The sequence below is a fragment of the Hylobates moloch genome, unplaced genomic scaffold (genome assembly GCF_009828535.3).
Source record: "Hylobates moloch isolate HMO894 unplaced genomic scaffold, HMol_V3 SCAFFOLD_3, whole genome shotgun sequence".
Taxonomy (NCBI): Eukaryota; Metazoa; Chordata; class Mammalia; order Primates; family Hylobatidae; genus Hylobates; species Hylobates moloch.
In genome coordinates, this window is record NW_026652278.1 from 173,718,317 (window position 1) to 173,736,461 (window position 18,145).

Sequence of the window (18,145 nt, forward strand, 5' to 3'; positions counted from 1 at the left end):
TTGTTTTCTTCACTTGTGTATGCCCAGTGCTTAGCTCATAGTTGGTGCTTTAAAAACTTTAGGATGGGATGGAGGTAAGCTTAGCTCCTTGGGCCTCCTTTTTTTTTAAGAACATGTCTACTATTAAAAATTAATTTCTGGCAGGGCGTGGTGGCTCATGCCTGTAATCCCAGCGCTTTGGGAGGCCGAGGTGGGTGGATCACTTGAGGCCAGGAGTTCCAGACCAGCCTGGCCAACATAGTAAAACCCTGTCTCTACTAAAAATACAAAAACAGCTGGGCATGGTGGCGCGTGTCTATAATCCAGCTACTCAGGTGGCCAAGGCAGGAGAATCGCTTGAATCTGGGAGGTGGAGTTTGTAGTGAGCCAAGAACATGCCACTGCACTCCAGCCTGGGACTGTCTAAAAAAAAAAAAAAAAGAGACTCTGTCTTAAAAAAAATTAATTTCTACATAAAGAGTTGCATGTTTAATATTTCGCCTTTGCTTGAAGTGGTCATTTCCAAAGAAAGCTCAGAGTTGAAGTATACCTGTTAACAAATACTCAGAATTCATTGTGGAATTTTTGTTTTTGTTCTTGTTTTTTATCTTGCCTAAATAATTGTTCTCTTCCCCATTCCCTTTATAATTTTGCCAATGACACATTTATTATGTTTATTTAAACTTGAAAAAAGCCCCAAGAATTGTAGGGTAATACCTAGATGTGTTGTGCATTCTGAAAAGCTGTTATATTTTCAATATCAGGGACAATGCAGGATGCCGAAATCATTGTATTTAAACTGGAAAAATGTCTGCCTTATATAATTATGATTTTAAAATCTACCCTGAACTTCTCAAAAGAAGGATTTGTTTATAATACATCATACAGTAATAATTTTATCATTTCCAACAGATAAATGGCAGTGTAATCGATGATATCTTGCACATTCCTTTGTAATTTGTGGGCACTTCACATGGAGAGTCAAGCGGGAGGGCTCATCTGGATAATTTTGAATCCCAGTATTTTCCCCCACCCCACAGAGTAGGTTCTTTCCCCATAGAGTATGAGGCTATTGTTTTATAGTAAGCCTTAAAACTCTCAGACTGAAAGTAATTAGAACTGGAAATTAGTAACCACTTTTTTCTAAACTTTTCCCTTTTATTTTTATTTTCAATGTAAAGTAGGACTTTGCTATAAAAGAAGTGACCCTAGGGAAACTTATGAAGTAAGCGGTATAGAGAGCACCACCACCAGACGCCACCATGCCTGCCGAAGGAGGGAAAACGGACATGGAAAGGATTGGCCTCTTTAGTGAGATGGAATATATTACTGTGGGTGATAAATATGTGTCACAATTTAATCGTAAGTATATTTGCTTTTCTCTACGGACGAATAGTGGGTATTTTCTATATAAAATTTAGATTTAATTTTATATTAAATATTTGATTTAATATTTAAATCAAATGATTTTTTAATGGTTTATATTTTAAAGCATTTAGTTCTAAAGTTTGTTAACTTGTAAAATTTCAATGGAGTTATGCGATATCATTTATTTATTTATTTATTTATTTACAAACAGATCTCTGTTAACCAGGCTGGAGTGCCAGTGGCCTGATTATAGCTCACCGCATCCTCAAACTCCTGGGCTCAAGGGATCCTCCCATCTCAGTCTCTTGAGTCCCTGGACTACAGGCACACACTACCATGCCCAGCTAATTTTTAAACACTTTGTGGAGTGGTGGGGGGGGCTCTCACTGTGTTGCCCAGGCTGGTCTTGAACTCTTGACCTCAAGAGATCCTCCCCCCTCAGCCTCCCGTAGTGCTGGGGTTAAGAGGTATGAGCCACAGCACCCAGCAAGAACTTTATTTTATGAGAATAGGAATCTTTTTTTATTAGAGTACTCTATTCTCATTTATTGTCCTCATAGGTAATTTTATTTCTTTTCAAAGGTGTCTGGCAGTTTTCTCCCAGAATATTTTGGTTAGATGGGACAGTCCCCTATGCAAACAGCATTTACATTTGCATCCAAGAAGGCCATCCATTGTTACCTTCCTGAGAAATGAAATGCTAAGTGAATGGCTGAGGGATTTTTACAAAAGTCATAAATAATAAAAAGAGCTAATATACATAAATATTTAAATGTCTCAGTTCAATTTTTGGATATCCAATTACTTCTATATAATAATACAAAATAAAACACTGATTTGGAGATATCTCCAAGATACATTGTTAAATAAAAAAGCAAGGTGCAGAATAGTCTATATAGTGTGCTAAGCATTAACAATGCTTAGAGACAGCATTTAAAAAAATGAAAAAGGATGTCCATGAAAACATTCACTTGAACATACCTGAACATTCTTTGGGAAACAAAATGATAGTCTCTTTGCCTGTGGAAGAAGAATTGGGTGGCCAAGTACAGGAGAAAGAATTCTTGTGAAAATGTTTATACTTTTGAATTTGGAACTATTCGAATGTATTACCTTTTCAAAAATTGAAGTTGGCCAGGTGTGGTGGCTCACAGCTGTAATCCCAGCACTTTGGGAGGTAGTGGCAGGAGGATTGCTTGAGGCCAGGAGTTCAAGACAAGCCTAGACAACATAGTGAGACCCTGTCTCTACAAAAAATACAAAAATTAGCTGGGCATGATGTCCTGCGCCTATAGTCTCAGCTACTTGGGAGGCTGAGGCAGGAAGTTAAGCCCAGGAGGTTGAGGCTGTAGTGAACCATGGTCACACCACTGCATTCCAGTCTGGGTGACAGAAGGAGACCTAGTCAAAAAAAAAAAAAAAAAAGTTTAAAAAACTCAGTGATACAGGCCGGGCGTGGTGGCTCATGCCTGTAATCCCAGCACTTTGGGAGGCCGAGGCGGGTGGATCACGAGGTCAGGAGTTCAAGACCAGACTGACCAATATGGTGAAACCCCGTCTCTACTAAAAATACAAAAATTAGCCAGGCGTGGTGGTGCACACCTGTAGTCCCAGCTACTTGGGAGGCTGAGGCAGGAGAATCACTTGAACCTGGGAGGCAGAGGTTGCGGTGAGCTGAGATCGTGCCACTGTACTCCAGCCTGGGCAATAGAGTGAGACTCCGTCTCAAAAAAAAAAAGTCAGCGATACAGATTCACGTTTTAATAGCCAGTTGAATTAAGGATTGTGTGCACTTCAAAAAATTCTCCATGTTTCTGAAGCTCTCCTCAAATAGAGCTCTCCTAGATCTAAATTATGAAAGAAGTTCTAAATACTTATTAAAACAGCCTTTAAAAAATTACTGGGCTACTAGTATTTCACTGTATAAATTCCACAGTTTAAAAATCTGTTCTCCTGTTGATGGACATTTGGGCTGTTTTATGTTTTTGATCATTGTGAATAAAACTGCTATGAACATTCTTGTTAACGTCTTTTAGTGGCCACAGACATTCATGCGTCTTGAGTATATGCCCCAGAGAGGAATTGCTTCAATTTGAGTATGAAACACCCTTCTCTTCGACCTACGCACACACTCTCACTGACATCTCACACAGTGCTTTCTAGTCTGTAGTTGGAGAAACATTGAATTAGATCACTTTAAGGTCTCTACCAGCTCTAAAACTCAGAGTGTATAACCAAGACCTTACATATTAACATGTTTGGATGAAAACCACTTAGGTCTTATTGTCAAGATAGCCATTCACACAGAGCTTTCAGGGAATATTTTGAAACAGTGCTTTAGAGCTCAAAATTCATAATTGGCCCAAATCATATTTGGAAATTGTTATCTTATTTTTCATGTCCTTTAATTGCTAGTCAGCTCAAAATTATAATATGCCTAATTTATTTTTAAAGGACCCTTTAATGAGGCTGCAAGCAAAAATAAACAGATGCTACCTGGAGGTTCCAAAGAAATGTCAGATCTTCAGGCAGGTTATTTTGATCCCCATTTTGTAAGGATTTTTGAAGGTGAAGGCTACATAAATCTGAATCAAGTGAGGAGACGGGATATGATGGAAGCAGCCAAAAAAAATCTAGGCAAAGCCTTCCTCCCTAGTAGTGGAGAGAAAAAGCTGTAAGTGTTTTTTGGGAAAAGTCGAAAATATATTTCCTGCACCTTTATCCCTAAATTAAATATTTGTTTTTCTGTAGGACTTACTTATGTAAGATGAATTTTTAAGTATTATTCTTAGTTTGTCTTAGGTGGAGATAGTTGTATTGGATGATTTAGATTGACAAGTAATCTTGATTAAATATATTCTCATTATCATATTAAATTTTGGATTATCTATATCACTATGGTCTATTTGTTGATATAATAAAAACAACCTAAATAATAAAATTTGTTCAAAAACCTTGCAAAGTCAGATTGGAGGAAAAAATTGCCTTTAATTATCATGTCTATGCCCCTGACTATTTTTTCTGCTGTTAAAGAAGTATAAATAAAAATATGAGGCTGGGTGCAGTGGCTTATGCCTATAATCCCAGCACTTTTGGAGGCCAAGCTAGAAGGAATGCTTGAGGCCAGGAGTTTGAGACCAGCCTGGGCAATATAGAGAGACCCCATCTCTACAAAAGTTAAAAAATTAGCTAGGTGTGGTAGCAACATGCCTGTAGTCTCAGCTACGCAGGAGGCTGAGGTGAGAGGGTCCCTTGAGCCCAGGAGTTTGAGGGTACAGTGAGCTATGATTGAGCCACTGCACTCCAGCCTGGATGTCAGACCAAGACCTTGTCTAAAAAAAAGAAAAAAATGTGTAATTAGGATAAATTTTTGTTGTTGTTTTTTGAGACGGAGTCTTGCTCTGTTGCCCAGGCTGGAGTGCAGTGGCATGATCTCGGCTTACTGCAACCTCTGCCTCCTGGGTTCAACTGGAGGAGGGTTCTGGGCCACGCCCGTCCAGAAATTCTTTTTTGATGGAGAAAATAATTGATCAAAAATTCATTATTTTAAAATTATTGTGAAGATATACTCATGAGGTTTAACAATATCTTAGTTGTGACAACTGTCAATGTTCCCTTTAAATTAGTTTAACATTAGACCATGAAGTCAATGTAATGTTATAGAACTGAGACTTAAAACGTAATGTTCATTGAAACACCATCCCTACTAAAAATACAAACTAAAATCACAAAAAATTAGCCGGGCATGGTGGCACGCACCTGTAGTCCCAGCTACTCAGGAGGCTGAGGCAGGAGAATCTCACTTTAACTCCAGAGCCTGAGGTTGCAGTGAGCCGAGATCACACCACTGCACTCCAGCCTGGATGACAGAGCAAGATTCCATCTCAAAAAAAAAAAAAAAAAAGAAGTAATGTTCATTTACACTCAAGGCTTTGAGTCTCTCAATTTATTAATTTGATAGATGATAACCGAAGTCTAATTTTGTGCTTATTTACTGTGTTTTTTGAGACTAGTAAAACTACTTTGTATAACTTATACTTCCATCTAATTCTAGTAGGCAACGTCAGCCAAAATTATTGTCTCTATTAAGAGTGAGGATTTTTGGCCGGGGATGGTGGCTCACGCCTGTAATCCCAGCACTTTGGGAGGCCGAGGTGGGCGGATCACCTGAGGTCAGGAGTTTGAGACCAGCATGGCCAACATGGTGAAACCCTGTCTCTACTAAAAATATAAAAATTAGCCGGGCGTGGTGGCGGGCGCCGGTAATCCCAGCTACTTGGGAGGCCGAGGCAGGAGAATCACTTGAACCCAGGAGGTGGAGGCTGCAGTGAGCTGAGATTGTGCCCCTGGACTCCAGCCTGGGCGACAGAGACTCTGTCTCAAAAACAAAACAACAAAACAAAAAAAGAGTGAGGATTTTTGGTGAGCGCAGTGGCTCATGCCTGTAATCCCAGCACCTTGGGAGGCTGAGGTGGATGGATTGCATGAGTCTAGGAGTTTTGAGACCAGTCTGGGCAACATGACAAAAACCCATCTCTACAAAATATACAAAAATTAAGCCAGCGTGGTGATGCATGCCTTAGTCCCAGCTACTTGGGAGGCTGAGGTTGTGGGGAACGCTTGAGCCAGGAGTTTGAGGCTGCAGTGAGCTAAGATTGTGTCACTGCACTGCAGCCTGGGCAACAGAGTGAGACCGTGTCTGAAAAAAAATTAAAAAAAAGTGAGGATTTTCTTCTTTTCTTTAATTTCATCTTTTTCTACCTTTTGACACTTTGGATAGATTTGAATTATTTATTATTACTACTGTTTCTTGAAATTTTTCATTTTCTTAGATATAAATTTTAAAAATGTGATTTTTTCCTTCTGTCACTACTTTATTTCTTTTTCATGTAATGTGTGAAATAACTTTTTCCTATTTTTCAGTCTTTTCTCCTGCCTGTGATAAAGTTTGACTCGTGGTAATAATTGGAAATTGCTACCTTGATACATTAGTTTATAATATGCTTATATTCATCTGTCAGCCAAGAAATAATAACAGTTTTATAATTAGACTAGCTTTTCTTTTTTAAAATAATTCACAGATATGTGAAAAACGTCTGTAATTTAGTGGATACAGAAAGTGTTTCCAAAAAGAGAGACTGGTGTTATAAATAAGAAACCCTTATACAGGTACTTATTCAATACCAAATTATGGAACCGTAGGTTTATTATTTATTTATTTATTTATTTATTTATTTTTGTGAGATGGAGTCTGGCTCTGTCATCCAAGCTGGAGTGCAGTGGCGCGATCTCAGCTCACTGCAATCTCCGCCTCCCAGGTTCAAGCGAGATTCTCCTGCCTCAGCCTCCCAAGTAGCTGGGATGACAGGCACAGACCACCACGCCCGGCTAGTTTTTTTGTATTTTTAGTAGAGATGGGTTTCGCCATGTTGGCCAGCCTGGTCTCAAACTCCTGACCTCAGGTGATCTGCCCACCTCAGCCTCCCAAAGTGCTGGGATTACATACGTGAGCCACCACGCCCACCCCCGGAACCGCAGGCATTTAATAAATTCTAAATAGAATGACTTTTAATGCTTGCGTTAAATCACATTTTGGGTAAATTATGCCTGTCTGTGAATAGTTCTCCTTTATCTGCATTATCCCTGCTCTATTTCCTTGTTGTATTTTAGAATTTCATTATATAGGTTCATAAAGAGGGATTAATTAAAATATGCTTTCCTACCATTTGTAGACTGAAGGTATTGACAGTAAGCAATCAACGTTGATGTGTTTCTAGTTTTTGAAATTTTTAACTCAGATGTAAGAAGAGTGTCAAGTTTTGATAGTAGTAAGGTTTCGTTTGTCTTGTAGACCTTTTTCTGATTATTAAAATTTGTTTACTTCAATGTTAACTTAAGAATTAGAGACTGTGACTGTTGCTAACAATAGTTACCCTTATTGTGGAAGTTTTAAGAAAAATTTTGTTAAAGTGCTAGATAGTAAATACTTTGATGATTTTACATACATTCTGTGTGCTCAGAAAATTTAACATTAAAATGGAAGAAAAGAAAATATTTGTTTAATTTTTTCTACAGTAAAGTTATGGTATATAAACCAAACAGAAGAAAATTAGCATCCAAATTCCATGAGTCACTTTCTGTCAGTAGTGGAAACAGCAGTCTTAAATATTTGTTTTGAAAGTGTAGTTTCTTGTGGGTGGATAGTCAGAAGTAATTAGCCATTTATTAGCTAACTTGCCATAAAGTGTCCATAAATTAATCTAAAAACACAAAAGACTCTGTTTATTGTTATAGTTAACTGAATTAATGAGAATGATTCTAACTTCCTAAGAATTATACAGTTCTATTTTTTGTAGAATGTTTATAATAATAAAAATATTAGAAACATATCTCATGTCAAAATTTGTGGCTTAAGAATGAGGAAAATGAAATTAGATTAAAACTAGCATTTTTTTCTCTTTTTTTCAATCTGTTTAAAAATTATGATAAAATAGACTTAAACTTTGCCATTTTAACCTCCTCCTTTTAAAACATCAAAAAATTATATTTAAGATGTGGCTTAGGAAGCTACTATGGAACAATAGGTGGTCCAGTCCCATTTTTCAGCACACAGTCAAAACCTCGAGAAAAATATAAGGCACCTGGAAAGAATTTATACACAAACCCGGGAAAGAAAGGAACTGGATATGGGTAAGATATTTTTAATACTTTGTCATATCATTTGTTTTGAAATTTAAAAAAATTAAATTTCTGAACTCTGAAGTCACCATTACTTACTTTGCTTCCTTAGCTATGCAAATATTACCATAGGTAAACAGTTTTCACACTCTGCCGACTTCTATGATGCGGCAAAACTAAATTATAAGGTAAAAAATCTGTTTTGAATGTTTCAACCTTTCCTTTATTTAAATAGTTAACTCGATAGTAATAATTCATTTGAGGCCGGGCGCGGTGGCTCACACCTGTAATCCCAGCACTTTGGGCGGCCAAGATGGGCGGATCACGAGGTCAGGAGTTTGAGACCAGCCTGACCCACATGGTGAAACCCCGTCTCTACTAATCTTACAAAAATTAGCCAGGCATGGTGGCGGGCGCCTGTAATCCCAGCTACTCAGGAGGCTGAGGCAGGAGAACTGCTTGAACCCAGGATACGGAGGTTGCAGTGAGCCAAGATCACACCACTGCACTCCAGCCTCAGTGACAGAACGAGACTCCGTCTCAAAAATAATAATAATAATAATAATAATAATAATAATTCACTTAGATCTAATTTTGTTTGGTTCTATCTATTTGTATCACTGGGGCAGTGGCAAACTCATATTTGTGGATTGTGATAATTTTACCCTTTTATTAGATTTTCATATCTTGCTGTATATCCTCTCAGCTCCTTCCAGGGTGAATTTTCTCTCTTCCTATGGTTTTTACCACATCTATTTTACATCTCTCTAAACTAGCTGAGAAACTTCTATTAGCCTGGCCTGATCAACCATGTTCTATTTTAAATAAAGAGTCATATCCTGACCCTTAGCCATATTCCCACCACACCCTACTATCTGTGCCTGCAAAAGTAATTGTAATACTTTTGGGCTGATCAAGAAGCCATTATGATGAGCAAATGGGATGGAGGAGTTGGGGGGTGATGGGAAAAAGTGGAGGTTACAGAATGGTTGAATCCTATGAGGAGACAGAGTGAAAGGATAGGAGAAAACTGCTCACTTTATTAAATGGCAGAGATAAAAACTAAAATGTACTAGCATATGCCTCTTACACTCACTGTGTACCATATTTGACTTATAATGAGACCTGTTGACTTATATGGGGAACGTCATATATACATATATATGAGATTATATATATGTATACATATATGAGATTATATATATAATCAATACACATATATAATCTCATATATACATATAAAATATTTTTAAAAATTATAAAAATGTATATACATATCTCACATATACACATATACATATATGTATATATCATATATATGAGATCTATGTATATGTGTATATGTGAGATATATACACGTATATATGTGATATATATACATAATCTCATATATATAATTTTTTAAATTATAAAAATGTTATATACATATCTCATATATACATATAAAATCATATATATACATAATCTCATGTAATCTTTACAACAGCATTAAATGGGGAATAATAATGTCTTCATTTACAGTCGAAGAAGATGTGATACTAAAATGTAACTTTCCCACAGTCTCAGAAATGCTACAAAGCAGGAAGGGCTTGAACTAGTCTTGTTGTACTGCATCATACTGCCCAGATAGTTAATATAGATTCGTTCAAGTGATAAGGTCTCAGGATCACAAATAAATTTGTATCCAAAATGAATAAGCATAGTTCTGTTTGTAAGTAGGCCTATCTTTTGTATCATAAAAATAGAACGTAGCAAATCAATGTTTTATTTTATTGCAAATTAATGTTTTAAAAAAGTACACCCAGCAGGATGGATTTAAGAATCATGTTTATATTAAAATGTAAAAGATTTAACTCTGGGTTATTTTCAATTTGTGAAATTTATGCTATGTAATTTCAAACTCTTTAATTTACAGAAAGCAAATGAAGAACACCATCGTTTACTTAAAGGAGCACCGTTTAAGTTAAATCTTCACCCAAGGGACTATTTTGACGCTAATCCTTATTTTTCTGAGGAAACTTTACCACCAATTAAAAAGGAAGAGAAGAAAGAATCAGTTTCAAACGCTTTTAAACCTTCTTCTCCTGGTAAAAAGGTAAGTTTACAATTTTAGGATGAAAAAAATTAAGTATTATAAAGAAATACTGTCTCTTGCTGTCAAATGATTTTTTTCCCATGTAAATAATAAACTTTTGTTCGTATGGATACCAAGAATCATCGGACCTATTTTTACAAAATTACATGAAATCACCAAGTATGAATAATGTAGGGGATAATGAAGCCCTTGTCATGAAGTAATTATTAGTCTCTTCAAATGTATTTGAATTTATAATAATTTTTTTTTTTTGAGACGGAGTCTCACTCTGTTGCCCAGGCTGGACTGCAGTGGCATGATCTAGGCTCGCTGCAAGCTCCGCCTCTCGAGTTCAAGCAATTCTCCAGGGTAGCTGAGATTACGGGCACGTGCAACCACGCCTGGTGAATTCATAATGAATTTTTGAAGTGCTTCTCTAGACCCTAGGTCTAGTTTTTCTTAAAACCATAAAAAGCCAAACCATCTTTTAGTTTTTGGAATGGCAATTAAAATTAACTATTTTCCTGCTGCAGAAGTTAACAAGTGAGAATAAAAATTAAAATGCTCCAGCAGTTTATAAACCTTAGTCAGTACCTTTTTTTCTGTAAATTGCCTCTTCATTTTTCTTGCAGACTTTGTATTTCAAAGTTTATGTTTTTAATATTGTAAGCTACCTTATAAGATCTCTCCATATATTAAGGGTACTACTCTTGTTTTGTTATTTGTGTTGAAAACAATTTTTTTAATCTGAATTTAATGCTGAATTTTATTGAATATACGTTGAATTTTACCAAATGGTGTAATCTATTTAGACCATCCCTTCACTCCCCACTTTTTACTTGTCATAAGCTGAATAACAATATTTCCTGAAATGAATCTCACTTGGCTGTGTTGTATTAATCATAAAATATAATACTGTGTTTTATTTGCTAATATTTTATTAAGTCTTTTTGCATGAATAATTTGAAGTGTGATTGGTCTGTATTTTTAAAACTATGTATATGCCTTGTTCTGTTTTGGTACAAGTGGATGCAGGCATCTTAAAGCAATGGGGGTAATTTCTTTGTTTTTCTATGTTCTATAGCAGTTTAATAGCATTAGAAATATGAGCTTTTTGAAGACATGAAAGAATTCACACAGTGAAGCGTTCTGAGCTTAGCCGTATTACAGGGTGGCTCTGCTAATTTTCTCAATTCTTACATTTCTTTCTCCATCTGTTTTGTGTAGGTTTTCTATCTCTTTTTGGTCAATGTAGATTATATTTTCTTACAAAATCAGTCATTTCAGGTTTTTGGGGTTTACAGAAATATTATTTTTTATGTGTGTGTATATATATATATATATATTTTTTTTTTTTTTTTTTGAGACAGAGTCTTGCTCTGTTGCCCAGGCTGGAGTGCAGTGTCACGATCTTGGCTCACTGCAACCTCTGCCTCGTAGGTTCAATTCAAGCGATTCTCTTGCCTCAGCCTCCCTAAGAGCTGGGATTACAGGAGTGTGCCACCATGCCTGGCTAATTTTTGTATTTTTAGTAGAGACAGGTTTTCACCATGTTGGCCAGGCTGATCTTGAACTCCTGACCTCAGGTGACCCATCTGCCTCAGCCTCCCAAAGTGCTGGGATTACAGGCGTGAGCCACCGCGCCTGGCCTATTTTATATTTTTGATATTAAGTATAGGTATAGACTTTCCTCATTTCTTTTTCATTCTTAATTCTATTACAGATTTAGCTATTAACTTACTTTTTAAAGCCTCACTTGGGTTTATTTAACCTATCTTTTTCTATTTTTAATTCATTCATTTTGCTTTTATACTTTTAAATTAATTTATTTAAACTTTCTTAAGTTTTCTTGTTATTGTAAGCTTTAAAATAATCCATGTGTCTTCAATCTGGAAAACTTGAAAACTTACAACTGTATCTTTCAAATGAATTAAATCTTCATGTATATTTGGCATAGATACTACAAGAAAAGGTGCCTAATTAAATGGGTTATTATGATTCTATAGAATTTTCCTGTGATTATATAGAATATAAAGTTAAAATTCTGTCAAATCAGTTTAAGAAGTCAAAACAAATATTTCTGTCCTGTGTACAGGTTGAAAAATATTTTGATTGACTTCTCTTAATAGACTACAAGACAAGTAAAGTAGATCACATTTTCCTCGCACTTTCCATTTCTAGGTGCTATTGCTTATTACTTTTTTTAAAGTATCCTCATTGACTGGCATTTAGTAAACTCATGTTGTGCCACACTCCTTGTTCCCCATTGTCTATCAAAATACATCTGGCCTAGGATTTCCCTTACTAATAGACTCACTTTCTAACTAAGTGATAGCCTGGTCTGATAAACTCTAAAATATTAATGCTTGGCAATAGTTTAGACTGTTACCTGACTATAAACACTGTCATTTTTATAGAGAGCTTTTGGATTATGGTGTTTTGACCCTATAAAGTTGGTGGTAGGGAGACCTTTTGGTGGTATTTGAATTAAATGGTATCATTTTCTTTAAAACCAACTCCACAGATTACAAAAATATGTATGAACTTCTTCACAAGCTAATTTTGTAGAGGCATTTTACAAAATCACATTAAATTGTCTCATTTTTCTTCGCAGCCTGGTGGAATGAAGGCAGGAACATTTGATCCTTACCCATCACATTCTGCTGACCCTTATGTGGCTAAATTGGCAAATATTTCTGGCAAAGACGATAAGATTTTCCACCCACCAAGTGGACCAAAAAGCAGACCAGTTGAAAGTATAATGACTTTGAATGTCAGAAGGTGGGAATATCTTACACTTCGCTTACAAACCAAGAAAAAATTGTTTCCAACTTTTATACTTCTTCAAAATAGTATCTTTTATTTCTATATACTTTTTTTAATGACAAATGTGGGTGACTTTAGACATCTCAGCACCTTCCATGTACAGGTACCTGCCCTCCCTTGTAGAAGTTCTCCCCCATCTTCTGAAATTCCCAGCTGAAAAAGCTTAAGTTATCTGCACCAAACCATTCTGTGCATAATTTTTAAAGCAAATCTATAGTGCCTCATTATGAGTTATTTGAGACTAGTTAGATATTCATAGTTCAGTTAGCAGTACACATTAACATTGGCTATTTCTCGAAGGGAGTTTCTTAGCAATTGTAAGAAATCCTAATGATGCTTGAGAGTTCTGTCTCTTTAACTTTGAGATAACCTATGAAAATAGAAAATATTCTGGTTAATTAAAAATGCCAACATAACTATAATGCTTTGACAAAAAGTATATTATCAAAGTATCTTAAAACTTCAATTTTATCCAGGTTTTGTATACTCTCAAAACTGAAAAAGTTCTTTGGAGTAAAAACAATCAGTTATTCTGTGTCTAAAGGACACTAAATTTACATTCTTTTATAAAAACAGTAGTACATCTTTATCACTTGGGGACAGCAATTATAATACTCACATTAGTATTATTTCACAAAAATAAAACTGCCCTTTATTACAAAGGTGTATTTCTTTTTTCTTTTTTTTTCTGAGACGGAGTTTCGCTCTTATTCCCCAGGCTGGGGTGCAATGGCGTGATCTCGGCTCACCATAACCTCCGCCTCCCGGGTTCAAGCGATTCCCCTGCCTCAGCCTCCCGAGTAGCCAGGATTACAGGCATGCGACACCATGCCCGGCTAATTTTGTATTTTTAGTAGAGACGGGGTTTTTCCATGTTGGTAAGGCTGGTCTCGAACTCCCAACCTCAGGTGATCCGCCCACCTCAGCCTCCCAAAGTGCTGGGATTACAAGCGTGAGCCACCACGTCTGGCACAAAGGTGTATTTCTGATTGACTAATCGTTAAGTTCTTTAGAACAATGTATTTACCAGCAGAACTAATCAGCTAAAGACAAATTACTTAACATTTTTATAAATTAAAAATACCAGTGCTATGTGTTAACTTTTACCTAATCAGAAATATGATTTTGAATACATGAATTCTTTTGGGAAAGAAGACTTCATAGTAAGTTGATACTATCTTAAAACTTTGATAATTTGGGGTGCTCTAACTTAGATGATGTTCATACTTGTACTGCTCTTCTTGCTCATGAGACTATTGAGAAGATCGTGTGGTCCCTGGATACCTAACAATGGCCTTTTTTCACTTTATTCTCTCACTCGACATCCATTTAGAGCTTCAATATGCATCCAATTTTCTGACTGAATTATTTTAATCTAGTCAGTTGCTTAAGTTGAAAAAAAATTTCTGGGCATCTTAAGCTTTATATCATTCAGGGACTACCTAGCACTACATTTTATGTTGAGAGTTTGCAAGATTAGAAAAAAATGATTTTACATAAGGAAAATTTTAAATGGTATATAGTTTGTTACTTCAGACATAGTATCCACAGCCCACGACATTTTTTGTGATGTACATAATTTTACTGTATTTTGTGTACTTTAAGATGTGTTTTCTCTAAAAAAAAAATATTGAGGTTATCTTCTGGTTTCATGGGGACTAATTAGCTTGAGATGCCATCTAGTTTCAAACATTTGCTTAAAAAACTGAAGCCCCTTGTAAGGTGGCTATAACCTGCTTTCCTGTTGTCTTTGTTATTTTCATGTATCTTTTCCTTGAGCCTCATGAAATACATGTACCTTTTTTTAACCTACTCTACTACATTGCCGGTAAGGTTGTTCATTCTGCCTTCTATCTTCTATCATCTCTTCTCTGAAGTCTGCTAATATCCTCAGATGGAGCTTCTACTGAACTTCTATCTCAAACCTGTCTTTTATGTGTTATAGTCATTCCATATATGTTATACCTTGTATGATAGTTATTTTGTTACATATAGCTATGTGTGATTTTATATTTTTTCAAAACATTTATCTCAATATTTCCCAAATAAAGCATTTGTCAAGTGAAGTTTTTTCTTGAGCACTTGTATGTGTCACTAGCATTAACTACAGAATGCTGTGTGTATTTCAGTGGCCTCCAATACTGTGACATCTGTATTAAGCCATGTATGCATCTCATTAGGAATACTAGAACCAGTGTTTTTCCTGTGAGTTCAATTTCAGTAATATAGTATCACTGCAATTAACTGGAAGCATAGTACATTCACATTTTATGTAAAATAAAATAATCACCCCCCCAAACTCCAATACTACTTTGACAAGAGCTCTAAATTGTTAATGATACCATCAAATAGAAGTTAAACTATGCAATTAATACAAAATCACTAATGTATGAGATGCCATTATAAGTGAGGTAATGTAGGTGAAATGAATAGTCCTTCTTAGCTGCAATAATTAGCCAATTCAAGCTTTTCAAGCCTACCATGTCTTGCTGATACTATATACGGGTTTGAAGGAACAGGTTTTGGAAATACATGTTGTCTTTTTTTCCTTTTCTGAGACGGAGTTTCACTCTTGTCACCCAGGCTGGAGTGGAATGGCATGATCTCGGCTCACTGCAACCTCCGCCTCCCAGGTTCAAGCAACTCTCCTGTCTCAGCCTCCCAAGTAGCTGGTATTACAGGTGCCCACCACCATGCCCAGCTAATTTTTGTATTTTTAGTAGAGACGGGGTTTTGCCATGTTGGTCAGGCTGGTCTCGAACTCCTGACCTCAGGTGATCTGCCCGCCTCAGCCTCCCAAAGTGCTGGGATTATTAATGTGCTGGGATTACAGGCGTGAGCCACTGCGCCCGGCGGGAAATACATTTTGAATGGTAGCTTAAGCCATATGGGTTTTATTATAATAAGCTAATACAGATGACGATGATGACCGATTTTTGCATATTTTATCTACTCTTTGTAGCACTTTGGTGACAATTTTGTGGAATAAGTAAGGAAAATTGATTTTGACTTAGCAAAATTCACATTTTCTGAATTAACAAAAACTTATCTGTGTCACTGAACCACGATTCCCCCAGATATTAGGGTAAATGTATGTAATTTAAACTGTTGTCTACAGGAATACTATTCTCTGTGGGCTAGTTGGTAAAGTACTGGACTTAGAAACAGGAAGATACGGACCTTTTTTCTATCCTTTTAATCTTTAACCTCTGGCAAGCCACTTATCACTACTCTGCCCAACTTCATCTAATAAACAGACGGTAAAATTAGAATTTTCCTCACCACACGCACCCTCTGATAGATGGAACTTTGTGTGTGGGAAGGGGGCCACTATTTCAGGTTTTCTGTGCGTTCTTTTCTATCCAGAGAATAAACCTGAGAAAGTTCTATGATGCTGTAGCATATATGTTTGGAGCAAGGAGAAAGAGAAGAATAAGTGATTGTTCTTTTGAAAAATCTGAATTTTATCTTCCATTTAGTAATTTTGAATTTATTGAAATCCCTTTCTTTTTATAATACATTATCAAAACATTATCCTGAATCAAGTTCTAGCTTCTTTTACCCTAATTTTAAAACCAGTAAACTTTTGGACAGTAGAATTTAAAATTGATTCCGTAATTGTTTTCCTTCTTAAATTGTATCTTCTAAGTATATATGGCTTTAATAAAATGAAGTGTTTTAAGTTGATGAGAAAATTTTGATTTTGGATTGTTAATATGTTACAAAGTATATTTGTTTTAAATTTTTTAATGAAAAAAGTTTTTATAAGAATGTACAGATAGGCTGGGCATGGTGGCTCATGTGTGTAATCTCAGCACTTTGGAAGGCCAAGGCAGGCAGATCGCTTGAGCCCAGGATTTTAAGACCATCCTGGGCAACATGGCAAAACTCTGTCTCTACAAAAAATATAAAAATTAGCCAGGCATGATGGCACATGCCTGTAGTTTCAGCTACTTGGGCGGCTGAGGCAGGCAGATTGCTTAAAAGCCTAGGAGGTTGAGGTTGCAGTGAACTGTGATTGCACCACCGCACTCCAGCCTGGGCGACAGAGTGAGACCCTGTCTTAAAAAAAAAAAAAAGAGAGCTTTACTTCCAACTATGTGGTCAATTTTGGAATAGGTGTGGTGTGGTGCTGAAAAAAATGTATATTCTGTTGATTTGGGGTGGAGAGTTCTGTAGATGTCTATTAGGTCCACTTTGTGCAGAGCTGAGTTCAATTCCTGGATATCCTTGTTAACTTTCTGTCTCATTGATCTGTCTAATGTTGACAGTGGGGTGTTAAAATCTCCCACTATTATTGTGTGGGAGTTTAAGTCCCTTTGTAGGTCACTCAGGACTTGCTTTATGAATCTGGGTGCTCCTGTATTGGGTACATATATATTTAGGATAGTTAGCTCTTCTTGTTGAATTGATCCCTTTACCATTATGTAATGGCCTTCTTTGTCTCTTTTGATCTTTGTTGGTTTAAAGTCTATTTTATCAGAGACTAGGATTGCAACCCCTGCCTTTTTTTGTTTTCCATTTGCTTGATAGATCTTCCTCCATCCCTTTATTTTGAGTCTGTGTGTGTCTCTGCACGTGAGATGGGTTTCCTGAATACAGCACACTGATGGGTTGTGACTCCTTATCCAGTTTGCCAGTCTGTGTCTTTTAATTGGAGCATTTAGCCCATTTACATTTAAAGTTAATATTGTTATGTGTGAATTTGATCCTATCATTATGATGTTAGTTGGTTATTTTGCTCGTTAGTTGATGCAGTTTCTTCCTAGCCTCGATGGTCTTTACAATTGCAATCAAACTAGAACTCAGGATTAAGAAACTCACTCAAAACTGCTCAACTACATGGAAACTGAACAACCTGCTCCTGAATGACTATTGGGTACATAATGAAATGAAGGCAGAAATAAAGATGTTCTTTGAAACCAACGAGAACAAAGACACAACATACCAGAATCTCTGGGACACATTCAAAGCAGTGTGTAGAGGGAAATTGATAGCACTAAATGCCCACAAGAGAAAGCAGGAAAGATCCAAAATTGACACCCTAACATCACAATTAAAAGAACTAGAAAAGCAAGAGCAAACACATTCAAAAGCTAGCAGAAGGCTAGAAATAACTAAAATCAGAGCAGAACTGAAAGAAATAGAGACAAAAAACCCTTCAAAAAATTAATGAATCCAAGAGCTGGTTTTTTTAAAAGATCAACAAAATTGATAGTC

General features: G+C 36.3%; 2 protein-coding genes across 12 annotated transcripts in view; one reads left to right on the top strand and one right to left on the bottom strand.

Annotated features, from left to right (window-relative positions):
• Positions 1-18,145, top strand: part of CFAP96 (cilia and flagella associated protein 96) — a 27,543-nt gene that overhangs the window by 2,167 nt on the left and 7,231 nt on the right. For 4 of the 9 annotated variants that reach the window (XM_058436979.1, XM_032149039.2, XM_058436976.1 and 1 more), the window contains exons 2-8: positions 1,161-1,341; positions 3,802-4,021; positions 7,900-8,037; positions 8,138-8,213; positions 9,941-10,120; positions 12,714-12,880; positions 13,644-14,218. In XM_058436979.1, coding sequence (XP_058292962.1) covers positions 1,242-1,341; positions 3,802-4,021; positions 7,900-8,037; positions 8,138-8,213; positions 9,941-10,120; positions 12,714-12,880; positions 13,644-13,779 — 1,017 coding nt within the window. In that variant the 5' untranslated portion in view covers positions 1,161-1,241 and the 3' untranslated portion in view covers positions 13,780-14,218. Of the gene's footprint in view, positions 1-1,160; positions 1,342-3,801; positions 4,022-7,899; positions 8,038-8,137; positions 8,214-9,940; positions 10,121-12,713; positions 12,881-13,643; positions 14,219-18,145 lie in introns of those variants that run through there. The other 5 variants (XM_058436978.1, XM_058436975.1, XM_058436977.1 and 2 more) reach the window with 2 other exon arrangements.
• Positions 12,940-18,145, bottom strand: part of CCDC110 (coiled-coil domain containing 110) — a 38,878-nt gene continuing 33,672 nt past the window's right edge. For all 3 annotated transcript variants that reach the window (XM_058436961.1, XM_058436960.1, XM_058436955.1), the window contains one exon: positions 12,940-13,295. In XM_058436961.1, coding sequence (XP_058292944.1) covers positions 13,234-13,295 — 62 coding nt within the window. In that variant the 3' untranslated portion in view covers positions 12,940-13,233. The remainder of the gene's footprint in view (positions 13,296-18,145) is intronic.